Source organism: Lissotriton vulgaris, chromosome 5, assembly GCF_964263255.1.
Source record: "Lissotriton vulgaris chromosome 5, aLisVul1.2, whole genome shotgun sequence".
Taxonomy (NCBI): domain Eukaryota; kingdom Metazoa; phylum Chordata; class Amphibia; order Caudata; family Salamandridae; genus Lissotriton; species Lissotriton vulgaris.
The window spans coordinates 1320580506-1320595864 of NC_141693.1; the positions used below are offsets into that span (position 1 = coordinate 1320580506).

At 43.4% G+C, this 15359-nt stretch overlaps 1 protein-coding gene across 1 annotated transcript in view; it reads left to right on the forward strand.

The window, feature by feature from the left end:
* Positions 1–784: 784 nt before the first annotated feature.
* The window catches only part of DEF6 (DEF6 guanine nucleotide exchange factor), a 478117-nt gene continuing 463542 nt past the window's right edge, over positions 785–15359 (forward strand). Inside the window, exon 1 of the mRNA XM_086923236.1 lies at positions 785–939. Coding sequence (XP_086779362.1) covers positions 844–939 — 96 coding nt within the window. The 5' untranslated portion in view covers positions 785–843. The remainder of the gene's footprint in view (positions 940–15359) is intronic.

Here is a 15359-nt window from a genome sequence, read left to right on the forward strand (position 1 = left end):
GTTGGCTGCCTCAGTTGGTCTCTCCATAATGCTATATCACTCCTGGACAATAGAACTGGTCATCTACCTGATCTTAACCACATCCCTCACCTGAACTGGATCCTGCTCTCTCTCCAGGACATGTTCTCTTGGAACTTTCCCTCGACCGTGGAGACCCTGGTATTTGACCGATGCCCGGAGGAGCTACCTGTTAGCTGAAGAGGAGATGGGCTGTGGATTTCCCCTCGGCCGTCACCTACCCAGCTGGACTTTGGGCAGACGTTCCTTTGTCTGTCGTACCCCCCTCTTACTCCCTCACCCCTCTACGCTCCCTTCCTCTGGTCTTCTAGCCTATTGAGACCTAGCTATTTCACAATGCCCGGTGGAGCTACCTGAAAGCTAAAGAGGAGATGAGCTGTGGATTCCAATTCGGCCTTCACCTTCCCCCCTTGTCTCGCCGTTGTACCTATACCCTACTCCTATTTCCCCTACCCCCTCTCCCATCCCCACCGCATTTTCCTTTTCTTCTATGCTCCTAAAATGTTTTTATTTATATCTTTGGTAACTTGTAACTGATGTAAGTTTGCAACTATGTGAAACCTTATGTAAAGCGCTCTATAAATAAATATACACACCAATGCAATTACTCTATCCCAACGTGCACTAATGCAGAATGCAACATGTCCAAGCAGCCTATTTCCCTTGGTGCGTGTGCTCTTCAGCCCGCGTCCGGCAGAGGGCGCGGTGCGCACGCTGCTCCCCTCGTGCGGTTTCCGAGCGAGGCTTGCCAGCGCCGATGCTCGTTTCCTGCCACCGGATCTGTCCCGTTGCTCGACACTCGAAGCTGTGAGCGATGCAGCAGCCATGGACCTGCGGGGCGAGCTGCTGAAGTCCATCTGGTACGCCTTCACCGCGCTGGACGTCGAGAAAAGTGGCAAAGTTTCCAAGTCTCAACTTAAGGTGAGTGGTCGGAGCGGTCCTGGGTACCACAGGTCCTGCCTGGCTGGTGCAGCGGAGCACCGGGTCCTTGGGTTCGCAGCTCAGGGGTCAGCAGCAGATGTCACTGCGAGGTGTGGTGTTTCCAGCCCAGAGGTCTCCCTGCGCGTGCCCGTGGCGGCGGAACCAACATTATATTCAGAGGATGGGGCGCCCTGCACCGGGCGACGTGTGTGTGGGGGGGGGGGGGGGGGGGGGGGGGGCTGCGCTGCACACCTGCGTGTTAAGTGCAGCGCATGAGCTGTCGTTTCCGATGCAGCGCCAGGTATAAGATTATCGGGGAAAGAAGCTCGGGACGGGTCCTGGGGAAGAGTCTTCCCTGGAGCCCCGGTCGCAGCAGGTCTTCTGTGAGAAGTACTGTCTTGTGTATGAGGTGGTGCGGCTCGAACGGAGTGGGCACTCCTGGCAAGACTGGTAGATTTTAGGCGCACGGAGTGTTCTTTGACAGTGTGATTCTTTCTGGGAGTCCGAGCAATTAACGGCTTCCTGACAGGCAGGTGCCTGGTCCTGGCTTCAGGCTGACTCTGCTCGAATTTTGGACGCACCACCCTGTCAACAAGTCACCTGCATTACCAGTAGTCCAGTCTTCCCGTGGATGTCCCTGCTAGTGACCAGCACTCGAAGTGCGTTAAAAACAGTATGGGAACTGTGATGCTGCGCGCAATGGGGGCGTGGTCGAAGGCGTGACAAAAAAACAATATCATGTACCTTTTTTTGGTCTTTAACCTTCAGATACCTAAATATAAAGCAACGCACAGCTTAAATTAAATTGAAATGAAATACAAGTTATATTCTTCAGTGGGAAAGGCACGGTCATACATTATGAACCTCTATTAGTTAATGAACTTCACCAGGGAGCCACAGAATTGAATCCGTCTTGGAGCAGTGGAGACTAGTAACCTGTGTATGTTTAGGGCTATAAGGTCCCAGTCTGTTGGAGAAAGCACTGTGAACTTGTAACTCATTATTTGAACTTGCAGTACATACAGTATATAAGGTATACTGCTAAAAAATACACTAAAAGGTTTAAGATATAGTGCTTCTAACATTTCAATGTTAATGCTACTCAGACTGTACTTAATAACTGTCTTTTAAAAGTACACACTTCACAGCTTAGCTGGTAGCGCCCTTACAATACAGAATACATGTATGCCATCAAGAAGCTTCAAGTGATTCCATCAATTAAAGCCAACACTGGCTTCCAAGCACCCTTCACATTTGCAGATTGACAATTTGTGCACATTTACATTTCTTTCAGGCACCCTGGCAATAAAGCTTGTTTAGCTGTCTAACCCTCCCTCAGTTTCACAGCTAGGAGATTCTCTGCCTTACACTTCAGCTGAAGTATTTCAACTCTCGGAATTAACTTTTTCGGGACTGTTGTCTTTTCACAAAAAGTAGAGGAACCGTTTTTCTAAAATTAAAAACTTTGAGTACATTGTGCATCTTAGCACCCCCACCCCGACCCCCAGCACTGCCAGTCACAATGCTGAAAACATTTGAGTTGCTGCTGCTTGCTGTGGTGGTTTAGGCGTGACCTGTGCTCCTTTCATTGTGGAGGCATAGGTCTGTCTTTAAATTTTCCTGTTGTTGTAGTCTGGTCTCCCTCCTTTAATTGCACCTTTAATTGCACCTGCAGACGCTCTCTTCCAGAGAACAAAATTCAAGTACCTCTGACCTAGCGCTCAAAATCTACAGAGATGAAGGCGTCACTTTTACACTTCTCATTTGCTCTCCCAATGAACCCCAAAATTGAGAGCTTGTTATGTTTGAAACCTTCCTTTACGACATCAGGTTCCATGTTTCTATTCCCATCCTTTAGTTTGACAGGCTGAACTGTAGTTTTTTCCCTATATTTTAACATGCAACGATCTCAGCCCCAACTGCAGAGTCTTCCTATTGTAATGTAAAGGGACGAATACAAAATGTATTTAACTCCAAAATAAACATAAAAAATACTTTCTGATAAACATTAATAAAAAATAATTGTAAATATGTATTTTAATGTAGATTAAAAAAAAATGCTGCAGCACTATTACATTAATTTTGAATTAAAACTTTAATGGAAATGTATTAAATTCAATAAACACAATTTTTCTAAAGTTTTAAAAATACAAAATCGAGAATTGGCTCAACCCCACAAAACCACCATACACAAACAGAAGTTTACAGCATATCCTTCTGTATACAAGCATTTATTTGGACTATAGATCTGTACCTATATATGTGTATTCTTGTAGAAACGTGTATAACGATTATGTTTTTAAAAATAGATTTATTAGTTCTGCTTAACAAATGTACATATTACTGATAGTTACATTATTCAATGTTTTTTTAACATATATATAAGTGACTACATAAATTAGTAAATCTTTTATCATAACTATCTACAAGTGCTTCACTATTGAATTACAAAAATAAAATACAAATTTAAGTACAATAACACTTGAAAGCCGGAGTTTATTAAATGCATCTTTAATCTACATATACTACCTTCCTTATGTGTGTGTGTGTGTGTGTGTGATGAGATTTATTCTACTCCAACGCAACACGTTTCGGCTGTTACGCCTTGCTCATACGTGTGAGCAAGGCGTAACAGCCGAAACACGTTGCGTTGGAGTAGAATAAACCTCATTTGGATATTCGTGAACGTGTCCTGAGAGTGCACTAACTTCGCTGAGGCGTGGAACTGGGTTGGTATATTTTTCCCGGGTGCTCCCCCGGGGAGTGCACCACCTCCCATGGGTCCGGATCCTGTTTAAGGGGGCACTTATGTTTGGAATATATATATAGTTCGCCACTTTTTACACGAACTCTGAATGGTCAGCCAATTGCCAGGGGGAGGAGAGTCAGGTGCGAGCATGGACTTTTAACAGGAGGAGGTAATTATGGACGGCTTCCTAACAGCATGGGGCGCCGAAGAAGGCTCACTCGCCGAAATGCATCCGCCTGCGCTGGGACCCCTGAAATAAAGCTGGCGTTTTTCTGAACTCCCCTCGTGGTCTTTATTTCTTCTCTCCGGATAAGAACCACTTTGCATATTTTCTGAGATTGCCAAGGCTCAGTCCAAAGACCCTGCAGCACCAAAAAGACCCGGAATAAACTGTGGCAAACCCGCTGCTTGCAGCTACTTTGGATCCAGGTTACTGGAATTTCCGGTGTTCTGCCAGCAACATCAAGAAGAGAAAAGAGAGGAACGAGATATTTCATCTCAATCGGGCAAACTGTCTCACATTTGACTGCCCCCACCCTGCTTGAATCCTGATGAAGCTGGTCGCTACAGTCAGAGGGGACTAAGAGTAAACACGGCCATTTCATCTGTTCCTCGATCCGTACCACTCACCTGCGAAGCTTGCACCGAGCCCACGCTCACTTACTCCTTCATGCGACCTTCTCATCTATGCAACTACAGTGCATGCTGGGACTTGGAGTTCGCCACTTTTTACACGAACTCTGAATGGTCAGCCAATTGCCAGGGGGAGGAGAGTCAGGTGCGAGCATGGACTTTTAACAGGAGGAGGTAATTATGGACGGCTTCCTAACAGCATGGGGCGCCGAAGAAGGCTCACTCGCCGAAATGCATCCGCCTGCGCTGGGACCCCTGAAATAAAGCTGGCGTTTTTCTGAACTCCCCTCGTGGTCTTTGTTTCTTCTCTCCGGATAAGAACCACTTTGCATATTTTCTGAGATTGCCAAGGCTCAGTCCAAAGACCCTGCAGCACCAAAAAGACCCGGAATAAACTGTGGCAAACCCGCTGCTTGCAGCTACTTTGGATCCAGGTTACTGGAATTTCCGGTGTTCTGCCAGCAACATCAAGAAGAGAAAAGAGAGGAACGAGATATTTCATCTCAATCGGGCAAACTGTCTCACATTTGACTGCCCCCACCCTGCTTGAATCCTGATGAAGCTGGTCGCTACAGTCAGAGGGGACTAAGAGTAAACACGGCCATTTCATCTGTTCCTCGATCCGTACCACTCACCTGCGAAGCTTGCACCGAGCCCACGCTCACTTACTCCTTCATGCGACCTTCTCATCTATGCAACTACAGTGCATGCTGGGACTTGGAGTTCGCCACTTTTTACACGAACTCTGAATGGTCAGCCAATTGCCAGGGGGAGGAGAGTCAGGTGCGAGCATGGACTTTTAACAGGAGGAGGTAATTATGGACGGCTTCCTAACAGTATGGGGCGCCGAAGAAGGCTCACTCGCCGAAATGCATCCGCCTGCGCTGGGACCCCTGAAATAAAGCTGGCGTTTTTCTGAACTCCCCTCGTGGTCTTTGTTTCTTCTCTCCGGATAAGAACCACTTTGCATATTTTCTGAGATTGCCAAGGCTCAGTCCAAAGACCCTGCAGCACCAAAAAGACCCGGAATAAACTGTGGCAAACCCGCTGCTTGCAGCTACTTTGGATCCAGGTTACTGGAATTTCCGGTGTTCTGCCAGCAACATCAAGAAGAGAAAAGAGAGGAACGAGATATTTCATCTCAATCGGGCAAACTGTCTCACATTTGACTGCCCCTACCCTGCTTGAATCCTGATGAAGCTGGTCGCTACAGTCAGAGGGGACTAAGAGTAAACACGGCCATTTCATCTGTTCCTCGATCCGTACCACTCACCTGCGAAGCTTGCACCGAGCCCACGCTCACTTACTCCTTCATGCGACCTTCTCATCTATGCAACTACAGTGCATGCTGGGACTTGGAGTTCGCCACTTTTTACACGAACTCTGAATGGTCAGCCAATTGCCAGGGGGAGGAGAGTCAGGTGCGAGCATGGACTTTTAACAGGAGGAGGTAATTATGGACGGCTTCCTAACAGCATGGGGCGCCGAAGAAGGCTCACTCGCCGAAATGCATCCGCCTGCGCTGGGACCCCTGAAATAAAGCTGGCGTTTTTCTGAACTCCCCTCGTGGTCTTTGTTTCTTCTCTCCGGATAAGAACCACTTTGCATATATATATATATATATATATATATATATATATATATATATATATATATTACCTACTGGCGGTCGCCAGTAGGTATATATAGTTAGGATTTTTTCTCTATGGGATTTTTGAAAATTCTATGTCTAATAACTTTGGCGTTTGTGGACGGAATTGGCTGAAATTTTCAGGAAAATGGAACATTTTGTTTCTGAGCAGCCCCTGACAATTTGGGGGGGTTTCATCAAGGGGGGGCCTAGAAAAAAGGGGGGTCCCAAAACGCATTTTTCCCATGTTAATTTCCATAGGGCGGTTGGCCTCACTTTTAGCTCGAACGGCTGAATGGATTTGCACGAAACTTGGCAAAATTGTAGGGACTGTTAGCCCGATGTGCCTTTGCTAGGTCTCAATATATGTGCTCCAGTGGATTTTGAGTAATTTAGGTTCAAAAAAAGATATATATCTGGGCGGAGCCTAACCACACATCTGATCTGATTGGCTGTCAGCACTTCATCCAAGAAGTGTTGGCAGCCATCTTGGGACCAATATACATGATAGCACCTCATTAAAAAGCATTGTAGTTAATAGAGGGTTTTAGGACTTTAGTTACATTATAAATCATTTGTTGATGGTACCATACTCGTTTTAGGAATTGTGGTGGGTTCTAAGGTGATTTTACCATGTGAATAAACCTTCTGCTGTGATATCATGAATATTGTTTGAAAGAAAACTAATATCTCATGATTTTCCCATAGTGGTTTGGAAGGGGATCTATAAGCTAAACTGAAAGCATATTTTCTGTAAATTCACATTATCTTTCTCAGTCATGTGAAAATGAAGTCTGACATTCTCAGTAAAACATGTACATCCAACAAGGACAGAGACTGTCAGTTGATTCCTTTGTGTTCTACTGCAGCCTCCTAGAGTGTTCTAAAGAACAACTAGATCGCTAACAGTCCTACTTATTACAAAGGTATGGCACACCTGAAGCCATCTTGATTGGAATAAAGTGGTAACTCTTAAAACATTTAATTTAAAAAGAAACAACATGAGGGGGTATATTTTGCCATGTAAAGTATGATTAGTGCTGCAGAATGAAAAATTAGGGCACATTTTGAGTGACTTCTCAAATCCTTTTCTATTTCATTAAAACATTCTGACATGCAGTCTCCCAAAATGGCCACCAGAGACAAAAGAGCCCAAATGTAGCCCAAATATCACCCAGATGTAGCCCAAGTATAGCCCAATGACAGAATGTCCCAGAGTGTTCTAAAGAACAACTAGAGCGCTAACAGTCCTACTTATTACAAAGGTATGGCACACCTGAAGCCATCTTGATTGGAATAAATTGGAAACTCTTAAAACATTTAATTTAAAAAGAAACAACATGAGGGGGTATATTTTGCCATAGAAAGTATGATTAGTGCTGCAGAATCAAAAATTAGGGCACATTTTGAGTGACTTCTCAAATCCTTTTCTATTTCATTAAAACATTCTGACATGCAGTCTCCCAAAATGGCCACCAGAGACAAAAGAGCCCAAATGTAGCCCAAATATCACCCAGATGTAGCCCAAGTATAGCCCAATGACAGAATGTCCCAGAGTGTTCTAAAGAACAACTAGAGCGCTAACAGTCCTACTTATTACAAAGGTATAGCACACCTGGAGCCATCGTGATGGGAATAAAGTGGTAACTCTTAAAACATTTAATGTAAAAAGGAACAAAATGAGGGGGTATATTATGCAATAGAAGGTATTATTAGTGCTGCAGAAAGAAAAATTAGGGCACATTTTGAGTGACCTTTCAAATCCTCTTCTATTTCATTAAAAAATTCTGATATGCAGTCTCCCAAAATGGCCACCAGAGACAAAAGAGCCCAAATGTAGCCCAAATATCACCCAGATGTAGCCCAAGTATAGCCCAATGACAGAATGTCGCAGAGTGTTCTAAAGAACTACTAGAGCGCTAACAGTCCTACTTATTACAAAGGTATGGCACACCTGAAGCCATCTTGATTGGAATAAAGTGGTAACTCTTAAACCATTTAATTTAAAAAGGAACAAAATGAGGGGGTATATTTTGCCATATGAATTATGATTAGTGCTGCAGAAAGAAAAATTAGGGCACATTTTGAGTGACTTCTCAAACCCTCTTCAATTTCATTAAAACATTCTGACATACAGTCTCCCAAGATGGCCACCAGAGACAAAAGAGCCTAAATGTAGCCCAAATATCACCCAGATGTACCCCAAGTATAGCCCAATGACAGAATGTCCCAGAGTGTTCTAAAGAACAACTAGAGCGCTAACAGTCTTACTTATGACAAAAGTATGGCACACCAGAAGCCATCTTGATTGGAATGAAGTGGTAAGTCTGAAAACACTCAATTTAAAAAGGAACAACATGAGGGGGTTAATTTTGCCATAGAAAGTATGATTAGTGCTTCAGAAAGAAAAATTAGGGATCATTTTGAGTGACTTCTCAAATCCTCTTCTATTTCATTAAAACAATTCTGACATGCAGACTGAAACATGCACTTTGAATACCAGCAGCAGACGTCCCTGGTGAGCAGTAGCTTTACTACAGTGATCTAATGTGCAACTAGAGTGCTAACATTCAGAATTTATGGCAAATGTGTGACACATTTGAATGCCTTCTTGATGGAACCAAAGTAAACAAGCATTGAAAATGCAATAGATCTCGCCCTCGTTTAAGTTAAAGCCATTCTGTTTGTAATGAGGTGGCTTTTTAGCTTTGCTTTTATTAGTGTTTTTTCAACTTTCATGTAAATAACATGCATCTGTATGCATATAAGTATATGTATGCATGCATTTATGTTTGTATTTATATAGATATACAGATGATATATGTTTATATATGTATGTATATATATATATTCACTGAAAAAAACATAGGTTATAGACCATATATAGTTAGGAATTAGCATTTACAGACCCTTGAAAATTCACTGAAAAAACCATAGGTTATAGACCATATATAGTTAGGAATTAGCATTTACAAAACCTTGAAAATTCACTGAAAAAACCATAGGTTATAGACCATATATAGTTAGGAATTCGCATTTACAAAACCTTATTTTACTCACACAAAACCATTGAAATTCCATATATAGTTAGTTGCACTAACTATATATCGCGCACCCGCAATCCACTGCTGATGATGTCACATATTACATCATTCATGACATGGTCAGTGACATCACTGATGACATCACTGATGACATCTCAAATGACATCACTGATGACATCACTGATGACAACATCCAGTGACTGTATGTTTCTGTAAAGTTAAAATATGTCTTACATATTGAAGAATGAGTGGATGTATAAGTGTCTGGATGAAGGATTTAGTAGGTGCATGACTGACTGTATGAGTGAGTGATTAAATGTGTCTCACTGAGTGCATGGGTTAGTGACTAAACTGTCTTAATTTGTGCATCATTATGTCTGTTGTTCTGTAAACTGTTGCATGTGTTGATAAGTAGCTATATGAGTAACTATATGGGTTATTGATTGGTTGCCCAAGTATTTGTATGGGAGACTGAGTGTGTGTGTGGGTGGCTGGGAGGTGTATGACTCTGTGCATAGATGTGTGAGCAGTTGATTCACTAGATGTATGGTTTCAAAAGTGCATGTGGAAACAGCTGTATGGCCGGTTGACTGTGTGCATGAGTGTATTGGTGAGTGAATGGATATCTCAGTGCTACATGTCAAAGTAAGTACATATGTAAAACACAGTACATGTGAGAGTTGACATATATAAATAACTGTGCATAAGAGCCAGTGAATGTGTGAGTGGCTGTATGGATCATTGTGAACTTGTATCAGGGATTGTATAAGAGAGTAAATATGTGTTAGTATATGTTTGAATAAGTAAAGTTTGTATAACTGTATAGTTGAGGAAATGGAGGTGTGATTGATTCTTTGCATGACTGACTAGGTGTGTGAGTAACTCCATGGATGAGTGACAGTCTGTGAGTGTCTGTTTACACTGATTGTATCTAAGGTTATATTAGAGTCTGAAGAGGTTCATCGTATTATCACATGAATGATATCATCAGTGATGTGATCAGTAATGTCAAATGAGATGTCATCAGTGATGTCATCAGTGATGTCATTTGAGATGTCATCAGTGATGTCATTTGAGATGTCATCAGTGATGTCACTGACCATGTCATGAATGATGTAATATGTGACATCATCAGCAGTGGGTTGCGGGTGCGCGATATATAGTTAGTGCAACTAACTATATATGGAATTTCAATGGTTTTGTGTGAGTAAAATAAGGTTTTGTAAATGCGAATTCCTAACTATATATGGTCTATAACCTATGGTTTTTTCAGTGAATATATATATATATATATATATATATATATATATATATATATATATATATATATATATTTATTTACACCTTCCATGTACCTATGTATCTATTTATTTATTACTTTTCTTCTAATTCAGCATATCCAATACCCTACCACCTGCGCTTTATTGCTTGTCGTACCACCCCCGATAGCGCTGTTAGGGTAACCTTTAATAATGGGAAAAGTGCATCAATAATTGACTATCTTAATTAATATAGAGGGCTGGGAATGTGTGTTAGATATGACAGTTTTCGAGAGAGTGATCATGATCCTGTGCTACTTTGCCTAGAATTGTGCCTAAGGGAGGGAGCTGTCAAAAATAGCCCAGTGGAAAGGAGGTTTGTTACATGAACTTGGTATAGGCAGATAATAAGATGGAAGGTTCTGTCATTTTGAACTGTCCTTGCTGTGACAATGGTACAACCCTAGCAGCCTACAAGCAGATGGTAGAGGAGCTGAAGGCCCTGTGGTCTAAGCCAATTTTGCCTACTGACACCCTGTTGGTTGGTGGGAAAAAGAGCACAGAGGTTACTTGGTATGATGAAGAATGCTATAGAATGAAAGGAGTTGTATCCTCCGCCCTAGTACAACAACACTATAGCCCACAAAGCAAATTACTATTTAGGGAGTGTAGGGTCGATTATAAACGCCTTCTGAGAATCAAGAAACTGCTGCATCAAATGACGCTCTGGGAGGAATTAAAGGAGGCTGCACAGGAAAAAATCTCCAAACAATTCTAGGAATTGGTATCACGGGCTGAGAGGTGCTCAGTACAAATTATAGAAACTTCCATTGGGCCTAGTCCCTTTAGTAATTTATATAGTGTCAACCCCATAACCCGCCTGTCAGCCCGAGAGAACTTCTGCTCTGGGCCTTGTGTTATTGATAACTTAGTACCATAGGTGGTGAGAGCCCTGACTGACTCAAAGAAAGACAAATCCCCAGGCGCCAATATGGTGCCTATTAATATATATTGTGGAGAGCTATACTTGTGGGGCAGCATCCTTACTAAAGTGTTCAATTTGGCACTTGCTGGAAATGCTGTACCCCCTTCATGGCGTTCAGCGATTATTTTGCCGATCCATAGGAAATGGACAGTTAGAAGGAGTCACCTTACCCTGTGTCAGTTTATTGAAATTTTAAAGAAAGGAACACAGTTAACATGATTTGCGCCAAAATAATCCGTAACCCGAAAACTACACTCCATAAACTATGCAAATGCACAACATGCCGCTTGCAAAAGCTCAACTTTTTAAATACAATCAAGTCCTACACTGGTTAGAAGCCATAACACAAATCTCATCACACTACCTAAAACAATAGAACTACAACCAGTAAAAAGCTGAATGGCCGATGCCAAAAAGAATAAATAATATCACATTAGATAAATACTTTAAAAATAAAACAGTATTTGAATGTTTCAACAGAAAGTCTGGCTTTTCTCGATGAACTAGTGGAAAAGAAAATTGGTGAATGTCAAGTGTGCCAGAGTCTAGGTAAAGGCAACGCTAAGGATTTTTTTTCGAACATCCCAAACTGAGACAAGCTTAGGGGTGGAACTTGCAATTGATTTATTTAGTCCTATTGCTACTGAATAACACCTGCTGTTGGGCACTAATGTTTTCCCGAGGTCGAGGCTGCTGCCAGCAGTGTCTCTGACTGTGGTCCCTCTTTATAAAGAAACATTCAATTAATTTACAACTACATTGGGCTTCAAGACCAGAAAGTGCATCCACTTTGGCCTCAAGCTGTATGTGTGGGCATATGTGCCACGAGGATGCTTAAAATACAGCTTAGCTGGCCAAAGCCACAAGCAGGTCCATTCCTGAAATCCTATGTCAACCCCTGTGTAATTATGGGGGGACACCTCACAGTATGACAGGTGTTTCCCCAACGAAACTCATCTTTGGAAAAAAAAATCGGGGCAAAGATTCCACACCTTGCTGCTGAACCTGATCAAGTAACACTGGAAGTGCAAATATGAGACAGGGAATAGGATGATACGCAAGCAAAGTGCGCAGGCGCGCCCATCGCATCTAAGCAAAGGAAGCCTAGAGCTTGTCAAATCCAAAGGTACCCTCAAAGATGACACCGAGTCATGACACCGCTTTTTGTGATTACTGGCATTAAAGGCTCCATGATCATGATCAAAGATTGGGAGACGGTCACCTGCAACTCTCAAGGTCTTCAAACACTGCTTGGCAATCCTGTGAGGTCACGTCTGCTGATCCTGATGAAGTTGGGGAGGAAGCCTGTGCAAGTGACCTGCATGTGTACAATACTGCAGACAATGCTTTTGGTAATTAAATTTATGTTCTTCAATGCCCTCTTTTCTTTCCCCAACTAGTGACACCCAGAGGATCCCAGCCCGGGCTGGAAACCCAGGATTTGTGTGCGAGGCGCCCCGGGCAGCTGCCTGCACTAGAGGGCCGCGCTGATGGCATTCTATGCACTTTACAAATGTCAACATGAAAGAAAGCTCTATATATGCTTTATTTCACAAGATTGGCCCCCAGTCTTTCTGTCAAGCACACGCTTCCCACAGTTATTCCGCAACACCTCAGGTGGTCGGGTTTGTTTTCACGGCAAGACAACCTCACGCGCTGGGTGTAGCTCTGCTTCCACTCCCAATTTACTATCCCCATCCAGACCCCCTACGCTTTACGTGTTGTGCTCTGGGCAGGGCTCATCCTTTCCACTTGGGACACGTGCCTGAACCCAGGTGCAGGACACACATGTTATCTGTTCCACTGTCCACATGAATGTTTGTTAGAGCAGGCAGGCTGGGTCGAGTGTGGCCGAGCTGTGCTCATCTATGTACTTTTATAGTAATTTGTGAGATGCCCCGGGTTCCTCGACGCTTAGTTACTACAATGTGCGTTTTTGTTAACGTTTCGAGCTCATTTCACAGGTCGTGTTGCTTTAACCGGAATGAAAGTGGTTATTTTTAGCCCGGAGCTCCCAGAAGTTAAGGGCGTAGGAAGCTTGGGTCATCTCCGTGGTATGCTCATCAGCAAATAGTCTGAAAGGCCCATTCGCAGCAGACGCGCACGTGTTTTGTGCTCTTTGGGATACAGATTTCACAGGAGGTTCATCATCGTTCTTTCTAGTCCTCGCTTACTGTGCACAAGATCAGACATTTAAAGCCGCACACCCCCTGCTGATGTCGCCGAAAGTTCGAGTCCAAAACACAAGCGTGCACACAGGCAGAGCTCTTAACATATTTAATATATCTTTAAAGCTCATCTGAGAATGCGAATGTTGTCGAGTTTTTACATGGCCCTTAATACTGGGGTCTGGCCTTTTTCTAAGCTCTGCAGATGGTTAGGCAACTGAGTCCAAGATTCGTGGAATGCTGTGCTTTGGCACTGACCTGACTCTAGTAACTGGGATGCATTCGCCGCTTTTGAAACTAACATGGCTGGCGCCCCTTTTCAATAAGTGGCGTAGGGGTGTGGCCAGACCCTCACTTTGGTTATATTTTGGTTTCTTCTGTTTTGTTAAGAATCTTGTTTGTTCATTGTTCTGATGTCACCCTTGCTTATCTGCAGGGTTTTAAGTGGGATGAACAAGTGTGTGTGTGTGTGGGGTGGGGGGGGGGTCTCTAAAAGTTGTGTAGTCTATGTAATTAGGCGGTGGCTTAAACACTTGAAATACATTTCAGTGATTTTCATAGTGTGCCACTTGACCATTACTTTAGTGCTTCTGTGATCTTTCTGTTATTGCGGTCGGCAGAAGGTAATTATAGTTTGGACCTAGTTTCCATAAGAAGAGCGTCTTTTGAATTGCCTATATCTTTGGCGCCGGATGACGAATCTTCATTTATTTATTTATTTATTTATTTTTGACATTTATAGAGCTGTTACCCGGAGGTGTCCTGGCTCGCTTTCCCTAAGCGAGGGACTATAACTATGATCTTAACTGTCTGAGGGGGTTGTACCATTGAAAATGTTCTTTCAGACAGGCCGGTCCAAAGCCTTGGAGGGCCTTAAAAACCAGACACAAGGCCTTAAAAGCAATCTGCTTCCGCACTGGCAGCCAGTGTAATTTCGTGAGTTCACACGACACAGATGCATACTTTGGAATGCCCGTAAGGAGTCTGGCTGCTGCATTTTGCAGCACCTGCATCTTGTTAAGAAGCCCCTGTTGGGTATTCAGCAGCAGGCTATTGCAGTAATCCAGCCGGGGTAAGACCAGGGCAGTAACAACTGTCTTTTTACTGCTTTCGGGGAGGAAAGGAAGTATCTTCCGCAACATTTTCAAAAGAAAATAAATTGAGGATGTTAAGGCATTGACCTGGGGCCTAAATGTGAGTTGGTCATCTATTAGAACCCCTAAGTTCTTCACCTTTGCCACAGGAAGGGAGGGAACACCCATCTCTTCTGGCCACAATTGCGGGCTCCAAAAGTCATTACTTACACCAAATACAATGACTTCAGTTTTAGCTGTGTTCAGCTTCAGGCAGTTTTCGCCCATCCACCTACCCACAGCCAACATACATTCCTGAAATTGTAAGGCCACTCCATCTTCCCTCCCTGGCAGCACTGATACCACAATTTGTGTATCGTCTGCGTAGGAGGTTAGATTAAAGCCGAAAGACTTAATAATCGGTGCCAGGGAGGTGACATATATATTGAACAGAGTGGGGCTTAGGGAGGTGCCCTGAGGGACCCCACATGGTAGAACGAAAGATTTTGATACGTACTCTCCCATTACCACACTCTGTTCTCTATTAGTCAGAAACGCATTCAAGAGATCCCCTGCTTTCCCCTGCACCTCACAGTCCTTCAACCGGTCCATCAAAATTCTATGATGCACCCTGGCGAAGGCTGCGGAGAGGTCTAAAAGGACTGATGCAGCTCTGCCCCCAGGTCCATTACTCCTCTAATTTCCTCAGTTGCTTTTAATAGGGCAGACTCAGTGCTAGGGCCCACTCTGAACCCCTGTTGGGAGGGGTCCAGGGCGCGAGTTGTCCGCAAAAACACACTGAGTTGATGATTCATCATCTTTTCAATTAGTTTGGCTGGGTGTGAGAGCCTTGAGATGGGAAGAGAGTTGTTGGGATCC